The sequence below is a fragment of the Chaetura pelagica genome, unplaced genomic scaffold (genome assembly GCF_000747805.2).
Source record: "Chaetura pelagica isolate M959 unplaced genomic scaffold, ChaPel_1.0 scaffold232, whole genome shotgun sequence".
Taxonomy (NCBI): domain Eukaryota; kingdom Metazoa; phylum Chordata; class Aves; order Apodiformes; family Apodidae; genus Chaetura; species Chaetura pelagica.
Window position 1 is genome coordinate 791,879 of NW_009952441.1, and position 9,330 is coordinate 801,208.

Below are 9,330 nucleotides of genomic sequence, written 5' to 3' on the forward strand. Positions count from 1 at the left end.
AGCCCTGGCAGTTCTGCTGTACCGGGGCGTGTGCCTGTGGGTGTGCGTGGGCTCGGGGACTGTCCTCACGGCACGTGCCACCCGGGCTTGGCAGCTCCATCCGCTGCGCTGGGCCAAGCACGGCGCCTTCGCGTCCCCTTCCCACATGAGGGGTGAAGCAGTGATGCACCCGCTGCCATTCCTGGCTGTTCCAAAGGCTGCCTCGTGGTGGTGGGGAGGAGGAGATGGGGAACGTCCTTGGTGCTGTTTTTAGGAAGTCCCTAGGGAAGGGACCACATCGCAGCTCCAGGCAGGTGCGTGCTTGTAGGTGGGTGTGCGGCCACCTGCCACGTCAGGGTGCAGGGTCAGGACACACGGAGCCACTGGTGCACGCGTGGGATGGTGCAGGGCTGCAGGTGCAGGCATAGCTCTGCCAGGCTCTGACCGGGATCACATGCCATTCCCAGTGGACAGAAGCTGGCTGTCCCACGTGTGAGGGCTGCCAAGGCTCCGTACGAGGCACTCGTGGAGCAACAGATCCCTTACCTGCATCAAACCCAACTTGTCCCCCGAGCACTGTGGTGTTAATGAGGCAGAGCTGCTGCCGGACGCTGGGAGGCTTTAATTTAAGGGGGGAAGCTCTGCACAAGGGGCTGCTCCTGGGCAGGCTGGTCTCTCTCATTAAGCCCCAATGTGCTTTGTGCCACTGGATGAAGAAGTGATTTACTTAAAACATTTCCCTCTCCTGTGCTCCTGCCTCGAGGCCTGCAGGGCAGGGCGCAGGCTGTTAGTGAGGGCTTGCACATGAGTGTGGAATATGCTCCTGAGCCTGCTCTTTGTTTCCTTTCAGAGTTCTCCCTCTCCTGGGGAAGAAACAAAGCCGGCCCTGGCGCCAGCTCCGGCCTGGCTGCGGCGCCTTTGTGGTCAGCTGCTCTCCGAGAGGCTGATGAGACCCAACGGGGTCCAGGCTGTGGTTCGGGGTGTCATGGAGGGAACAGGCGGTGAGTAGGATGCTCTGACGCCGCTCGTGGCTTCCAGCATCGCAGATGAAAAGAGGCTGTGGCGATGTGTCCACCACACTTCATCCCACGAGGGGCCCGGGAAGGACGGTGCCATCAGAGCACTGGAATGGGAAACAGCTTTTGCTACTCCAGGCTGACTCTGTAACTTGTGCAGATTTGTGTCTGACTGTGCCAATCTCTCAGGCTTCCAACTGCAAGTGCCTTTAGTTGGGAGCACACTGCCATGTTTGAGGTCCAGATTGAAACCCTCCAAATTAATTGTCTGTTTCTGCCTCTGGGGGTCACACCTGGTGTGCGGAGTGTGGTTTGGTTCCCTGTGGGTGCTGGTTTGGTGGGAGCTGTGCTGGGCTGTGAGCAGCTGCAGGTGGAGTGAGACCCATCCTGCCCCAGGGCTCGGCAGCCTTGCTTCCCTGCTCTCCATTTGCTGCCAGGGAGGGAAACTGTTGCTCTCCTAAAGCTGAATCCTATGGTTTTTAGTGCCAAGGGCTTCTCCAGCCAAAACCAACCTGATGACACTGTCCAAGCACAACCATTTGGCTCATACACCTATTTTTAGAAGGTGATTTTCAGTATCAGAGGTCTTGGATAGTAATTTTCCCCCTTCTGTCATATCATTCAGGTGTCACCTGAAAGATGCTTGATTTAAAGAGAGCAGTAAAAGCTAGAAATCCAGTTTTTGGCCAGAAACCTCTGTCTTCAGCCAAAACTGGCCCTGAATCTGCTGTCAGTCTGAGCTGGTCTTGCCTTTCTGCTGGTGTAGCAGGTGGTGCTGGTGCTGAAGCAGCAGCTGTGGACTGGAGAAAATGTGATGCGGTGGCAAAGATCCTGGCATCCTGCCCACAGCAGTGCCTTTCCCTCGAGGACTACTACTGCCTGGTGTGCCCCCAGGTCTGTCCCTCTTCCCCTCCCCTCTGGCTGGGAATGCAGAGCTCACTCCCAGCTTGGAGAGTGTCAGTGTTGTTACGTCTGCTGGAGCATGGCCTGGCTTCAACCAGGATAACATGGAGATGTGGAATGTGCCAGTGGGATGCATTTCCATCCTGCTCTTGAATTTTCTGTATTTGATGGAAGTGTTGGATAACGGTGCCTGCTGGCACGAGCTGTTCAGCTACAAGGAGCTCTCTGCCATGGAGCTCCTGCTTCCAGCCCTTGGCTGTGGGAGTGGTGCAGGCTCTTAGTTTGAGCCCAGAAACACATCCTGCACTAACATGTGGGTGGGGAGGAGAGAGGCTCTTCCATATGTGGAATGAGCCAAAATGTCCAGCAAAGCAGCCCTCAGGAGATTCCTCAGTCTCCTCTCCAAAGGAGGTGGCCTTCCCCTGCTTTTAAGAGCTTGTTGATCTTTCTTCCTTTATCATGGACTTCCCTTCCAGATTCTGGACCTGCTGCACATCCAGGACAAGCTGACAGCGCGCCAGTTCCAGCGCGTGGCCACCAGCACTGTGCTCACCATGGCGAGGGGGCAGCCTGGGCTGGCAGAGCAGCACCTGCTCCGGCCCCTCCTGGAGCCCCTGCTGCGCTGCTCTGCGCCCACAGGTACCAGCCCCGGGCAGGGCTCTGCTTTCCCCTCTCCCTGCTTGGTCTCTGTCCCCGGGCAGTGCTCTGCTTTCCCCTCTCCTTGCTTGGTCTCTGTCCCTGGGCAGGGCTCTGCTTTCCCCTCTCCCTGCTTGGTCTCTGTCTTTCCATCAGGATTTTCTCAGGTGCTGGGGGTGTGAGCCCAGTGCTGCCAGTTGTGAACACGTCTGTGTGCGTGGTGTTTTACTAGCACTTGAGGCAAATGACTCCATCCTGAGAGCCAAGTAGTGAGGTTTATCCCATGTGCCCTTTGGGAGGCTCTCCCAGTCTGACAGTCTCGTTCTGGGCTTCCAGGCGGAAGCCATCGGTTCTCTGCGCTGACCAGCAGCTCTCCAGGGAGTAACCCATTGAGAAGCTCTGGTCTGCTTTCAATTGCTTGTAACTCCTTGGGGTTTACAGCACTGCTGTGATATTTAGCACCAATAATGATGGCTCAGGGGTTCCCTGATGGAGGGGAGGGGTAGCCAGAGAACTATCCAAGTGCTCTCTGGTGCTGGGCACCCTGCTGTCCTGCAGGAGACTCCATGTGTGCCCTGCTGATGTTTCTGCCCTTTACTTTCAGAGCTGGCAGTGGGGAATTTGCCAGCAGGGACCGTGCTGGTGACAGAGGCAGAGCTGAGCAGCTGTGTGGAGGATGTGCTCAAGGTATCGTGTCTGGTTTGGGCCCCAGGGAAGGCAAGAAAACGCTTCTAAGAACGAGCTGGTTTGAGCCTTTCTGGGCAGTTCAGTGCAGGTGTGAGACAGTGATAAATCCTGGTGTCTCCCACAGTCGTGGTGCTGAGGCTGAGAGCAGCACAGGGCAGCCCTTCCTGCAGCACTGCCCTGGTGGGGCTGCAGCTTTGGGCTGGACACCAGGCACTGCCTGCAGCCTTTCAAGCATTCTCACCCCAAAACGTTCTGCGAGCTGGCAGTGAGCTTGTGCTTTGGTTTTCCCCAGTGTCTTATCAGTGTGTTAAAAGAAGAGGAGCCTGAGCAGTGGGCTCGTAGCCAGGAGTCTCTGTGGTGCTTTTGTATTTCTCCGTGAGCTGCGGAAAGACTTCTTGAGCACTGCTAAATTGTGGAGCTCCTGCAGGACTGTTGTGTCTGGGTGCACTGTCAGAGCAGCTCCAGGACTCCAGCTGTGATGGTAGAGTAGGCAGGAGGTCCTAGTCAGAAGTGCTGCTGGCCTGGTACTTGTTGCCTCGGGCCAACAGTCCCTGTCTGAGGTGATGCCACTTACCTTCCAGCATCAGACATGCAGTTGGGCAGAGGGAAGGATGGATCTCAGGGAAATCCTGTAAGTGGTGAATCTCCAAAGGATGCCTGAGCTTTCCTCCCAGGCTGTCACCAGTCTACCCTCCTCATAGTGCCTCCATGCCTCAGTTTCCTTCCTGCAGAGCAGGGATAATAACAGCTCATGCTGAGCCCAGGTTACCTGTGTGGGATGGAGAACCTGCTGGGAGCTGCTCTCCCTCTTCCCAGGTCTGCAGAGGGCAGCCTGAGCCAGACTGGAAGCTTTTCCACAGCTGCAGCCTTAACTCCTTGCAGAGGGATGGGCAGCAGCCAGCTCTTGCTTTGGGCCCTAAGGCTTAGCACCTTCTGTGGAGCTCCTTCCCCCCCTGCAGCAACAAACAGGAATTTGAGCAGCGCAGACCCTGGCTCTGGCATTCAGGGCAGAGGTGGGGTCTGCTCTTGTGCTCCCTGTGAAGGAACAGGACTTTTTATGGAAGCCTTTCTTCCAAAACCTTCCCTCACAGCTCCTTTTTTCCACCAGTATCACCAGGCTCCCCTGCCTGCCCTGACAGCAGCCCAGTTTTCTGCTCCAACCCAAGAAGGACATCTCCAACCCCGGAATTCAATTTTAAGAAGCTGGTGACTTGCTTACTGGCATGCCCCGGGGCAGGCTAAGCTCTTAAATGCTGTGATTGTTGTAATATTTTGCGTGGTAATGATCTGTTGTAACTAGCTGGCAGGCAGAGACCAGTCTGGAGGGCTGCTCTGTGGCTGCCGTGCACAATGGGAGTGCTGGGGGGGGATGTGGGGTGGGTCCCTCCTTAATGGCAGAGCGCTGGAGGCCTGACAGCAGCCAGATTAGACTGCAGCCTGCTGATCTGGGGGTGGGAGGGGTGAGGGGTTCTTGCCTAGCAAGTGTCATTTGATGCTGAGTGGAAAACCATCCTTGGGGCTTCATCAGGGAGGCTTTTGTGTACAAAACGTTCTGGTTAGGAAGAATGGCTCCATGGGGATTAGCACAGGAAAAAAAGTCTGTTTGCATCAATGCAGCAGGGCAGAATATTATCAGGACAATCTCCCTCCTACCTGGGTTGTCACACTGCCTGGAGCAGGTAAGAAAAGGGCTTTGGTGTGTCCCCAGGTTCCTTCCAGCCCAATTGCTTTCCAGCTACAGAGGCTGGAGATGTGGGGAGTGTTGTGGTGTGAGGGAGAGCATCTTCTGAGTTCACACAGCTGGACATCCCTTCGAGAACTTATAAAAAGGCTTTAGTGTCCCCCTGACCCTTTTTTTAAAAACAAAAAGCTGTGGAGGGAGGTGGAGGCTGCTGAAGTGAGGACCTGAACACAGCAACCCTGAACACTGAACCCAGGGCGAGGTTTGGCATTTAGCCATTTTCCAGATCGAGTTTTCCCAGCCTTATGGCTTTGACAGAAGCATCCTACCTGGTTTTCAGTTTTGGACAATTCCTTTGAAAGGATTCAAAAGAAAATGTGATGGCGTAAGACTCTGTGGGCTGCAAGGTGGGACCTGTGTGTGATGAACTGGTGACAGCCTGGGGAGGGGGTGCTGGTTTCCTGGAAGAGGGTGATTCAGGAAGGTGCTGCTTGGGATGGAGGAGAGGAACGTGCCCCTGCAGCCTCCTCAAAGCCACTGCAACCCACTTGCTCAGCCCGGCACAGGTCCAGATCTGCATGTTTGAGATCTGCCTCAAGGTGCAGGATTTCCATAAAGATTTGCTGGTTCAGATGTTGCGCCTGTTGCATCTCCCTGCGACAGGAGGCCTTGCCCCTAAGCAGCAGGCTTCCTGAAAGGCCAGCTGCAGCATTCCTGTAGCTTGGAGCCCTGCCGTGGTTAAGCTAGTGCTGGGAGAAAGATGATGCTGAAGGCTGCTTTTAGTGCAGAACATGGCATAATCAGGGAAAACAGGCTCCAGGCTGTAAGGAACAGAGGCTGAAAACCCACTGCCACCCTCCCTGGCGGCAGCTGTTTTGTGCCAGACCTGCTTTCCATCCTTCTCTTTGCCTTCCCTCTGCTCCATGCCGGTGTTTGACTCTCCTCCTCGTGCCCTTCTCCCCGTAGGTGTATGTGGTTGGGAATGACAGCTCGAGCCTGCTGCTGAGATCCTTACAGTCAGTCCTGGGAGTGGTTTTTTCCCTCTATTCCTTCGCCAAGCAGAATGTGTCATACTTAAGGTAAGGAGGGATTGTACACGACTTCTTCTGGAGTTTCGTCCTCCCTGTCCTGCCTGCCTGCAAAGGACGTGCTCGATGGGGGCACATACTGAAGCAGAGAGCAATTTTCTCACCCTGAAGAGCTCCCATTCAAAGCAGGCAGTAACCACGGGCAGGGGAACAGTGCACAGCCTTACTGGCAGAGCTGTGCCTGAGGAAGCAGTTCTTGCCTTAGTTTTTGTCTTCCCTGAAGCCAAAATGCTGGGTGTAGAGGAAGGCGTGTCCCATGGGAGTACAAGTTAACTCTTAGTGCCTGCTTAGGAGAAGGGATTGGGATCGTGGATAGAGATGGTGACACTGGGACCTGGCTGGGTGTTGGAGAGATCTGTGTACTGGGGATTTAGAAACAGTATTAAAAAATGGATGGAACAGCTTGAGTACAAGGTCATTCTCTTCTGCTCTGGGATAGTACAGGCCCCTTGTGCTGTGCCTAGCTCCCCTCCCAACACTGATGTACCACAGTGAGCACCACATGTGTGCATGGTGTAAATGGTGCATGGTGTGCAGGTGTACATGGTGGCAGGGACTGTGGTGGCCAGGTGCTGCCTGGCCTCTCTCCTCTCTCCACCTGACTTTGAGCCAGCCTAGTCAGTATGTTCTGGGTGGGTTTAAACTTTGGTGATATTGGTGTGTGTGTCCTGGAGGCTTCCCCTGAAAGGTCTGTGTAGACACAGCCTGTGATACTATAGAAGACATTGTTAATCACTTCAAAGAGCAGCGGGTGCTGTGGCAGGTTGGTAGAACAAGCCAAGTTAACAGGGCTGCTGGGTGAACAGTTGCTGCTCGCTTCTCTTTCAGCAGAATTTGGCAGGGGAAGCTGAAACCAAAGCTGCCTGGAAGTGCTCGGGTTTCCAGACCTCTGGCACAGCCCTGCTGCTTCACCTCATTAACCTGCATCTTGCCTTGGCAGGGGTTTCTGTGCCACCTCTCAGTGCTCCCTGTCTCCTTCCTCCTCTTCCCTGGCAGAGCTGACAGCTCTGTGCTTTGTCAGGCTGGCGTGAAGCGCCGGGCCCGGCGAGCTGGGGCTGTGGGGCAGCGGCTCTCCTTGTACAGACATGCTGCTCAGAGCTGGGCTGGGATTGTGAGGGCCTCGAATCCTTCCATCTGGGAACGCCAGAAGGATGGGATGTACTGCTGATCCCTGTACAGACTGACACAAACGCCCTCAGCTGCTGGTGCTGTCAGTGCCCATGGTCGCTCCTGAGCACTCTGCTCCCCTCCCTCGCCCTGGGGCGCGTGGTCCTGTTCTGCTGCTGGTGAGCAGGGAGGGCAGAGCAAGGTCACCACTGCTTTCCCTCTTCTTGCCAGCTCCCCATGCCAGGAGATCCTGCTGTGGTTCTTGGAGAAGTCGGAGCGAGAGGCGTCCCTGGCCGTGCTGGAAGGCCTCGTGGGGCTGCAGGGCAGCGTGTCCGCCCTGCACCCGCGGTGCCGCTTCCGCCTGGGCAGCGAGGGTGGTGCCACCGTTGTGGTGGAGGAGACCATCAGGTGAGCACTGGTGGGTGTTGCCAGGCACCATTCAGCACGGGGGCTTTCCACAGTCTGCCTGGCAGAAAGAGCCCAGGCGAGGAGGGGGTGCGGGGCCTGCCCCATCGCTGTCTCACTGCCCAGGTGCCTGGGCAGCCTGCTGGCTGTGCCAAGCTCATGCAGGTGATGCTTCTTCACAGCCTCCATGTTCCTCCTACATGGTGCAGAGCTCTGGGTTTCAGCCCTGAAGGCAGCTCCCTCTGTATGTTTGTCCTGAGGTTGGACTGTGGGATGTCTGGGAATGGGACATGCTCCATCAGTCCCAACACTTCCCAAATTCAGCTTCCATCCTCCAGCCTGAGCCTGTCTGGTGGCAGATTGTGGCTGTGTGGGGCAAGTGGAATCCCTGGGGTACTGGTGGCACCGGTGCAGTGAGGTCTCTAATGCTGGCAGTGTGGTGGAGCCAGCACCTGAGCTCCCCTCCTGCTCTTGCAGATGGTCCCTGTAAGCAGAGGCAGAGCGTGGCCATGTGGGGAATAAACTGCAGCCATTAGCCTCCAGCCAGGCAAACTGGGACTGCTGGGCAGTGTCACACTTGGTGTAAAGAGGGGTGGCTGTTGGCAGGCAGGTATGAGCCTAGGGTAGTGCTGTTGACACAGGAGTGTCCATGGGTGGGTGTGCCAGGAGCACCTGTGACAAAACCTCACACAAATATGCTGGGTTTGGCTTAATTTCCATCTATTCCTGACCTGAATTAGGAGGAGCTCTGCCTCCTCTTAAACTGGACATATTTAACTCCCTCTGCCCATGTCTGTCCCAGTGTTGTGGCCATGACTGCTGCATGAATTAGCTGGTGCTGATCCCATTTGTTATAGGATGGCTGGATTAAATGTGTGTCCTGCACTCAGGGTTTCCGTAAATGTTACTCCTTTAATGAATGCAGGTTAATTAATAAACTGAGTTCCTGATCACGCAGACCAAATGAACTGAACAATAGTTTTGGCTCAGCTGCCTCCAGACTTCTGCTCTCTGGTAGTGCTGCAAGGGAAGGTTTCCAGAAGTGGGGCTTCACCTTGTGTGGGGTAGCTCAGAGCCAGCCTTCGGGCATATCTGGGTACATCTGTATTGGTGACACAGTGACCCGTTTCAGTGATGAAGATGAGGCCCTCTACCAGAAGGTTTCCTCAGAGCAGTGCCGTGTGGAGAACTTGGTGGAGCTCCTGTCTCACTGCCAGAAGAGTGGCCTAGCTGGAGACTTCTTCATCCGCTGCTTGAAGGTAGGGGCAGCAGGTCTCTGTTTGGGGCACACCTCAGGAACAGTTCCCCTGGGCCAAGTGGTCTGTGTGACCCCAGGGGAGTGGCTGGCCCCAGGAGAGCTGCTCGGTGTAGTGTCCATAGGGATGGAGGTTTGCAAGGGTTTGGCCTGGTGACATATGTTCATGTGGAAGGGGATGAGCCTGGAAGAGGGCAGGTAACTGGGAGCTGTTTGCAGCAGGGTGGAGGTGGATGTGCTGTGCCCAGGACCACTGCTGTGGTGGCCATAGTGTTCCCAGCACTGATTTGGCTGCGTTGCCCTCTGCTTCCCTCCTGGCAGGCACTGACCCACGTGGCTGTGGAGGACGAGGCAGCTTCAGAATCGGCTGCGGAGCCTGGAGGGAGTCTCCTGGAGCTGGAGCAGTACCACGCCAGGCAGGGGAGGAAGCTGCTGGTCCTGCAGCTCGTGGCCACGCTGTGTGAGAGCGTCTCAGACACTGTGTTCACAGACATTGCTCAGGTTGGTCGTGGCAAAGGCCCGGGGAGCAACAGCTGGAGTGTGTGGCTGACTAGGGAGAAATTCTTTCCTATG

The 9,330-nt window shown here is 55.8% G+C and overlaps 1 protein-coding gene across 1 annotated transcript in view; it reads left to right on the top strand.

Annotated features, from left to right (window-relative positions):
- TANGO6 (transport and golgi organization 6 homolog (Drosophila)) overlaps positions 1–9,330 on the top strand; it is a 37,929-nt gene that overhangs the window by 17,117 nt on the left and 11,482 nt on the right. The window contains exons 6-13 of the mRNA XM_010008467.1: positions 830–984; positions 1,736–1,889; positions 2,375–2,537; positions 3,139–3,221; positions 5,869–5,981; positions 7,329–7,505; positions 8,635–8,761; positions 9,079–9,258. Coding sequence (XP_010006769.1) covers positions 830–984; positions 1,736–1,889; positions 2,375–2,537; positions 3,139–3,221; positions 5,869–5,981; positions 7,329–7,505; positions 8,635–8,761; positions 9,079–9,258 — 1,152 coding nt within the window. The remainder of the gene's footprint in view (positions 1–829; positions 985–1,735; positions 1,890–2,374; positions 2,538–3,138; positions 3,222–5,868; positions 5,982–7,328; positions 7,506–8,634; positions 8,762–9,078; positions 9,259–9,330) is intronic.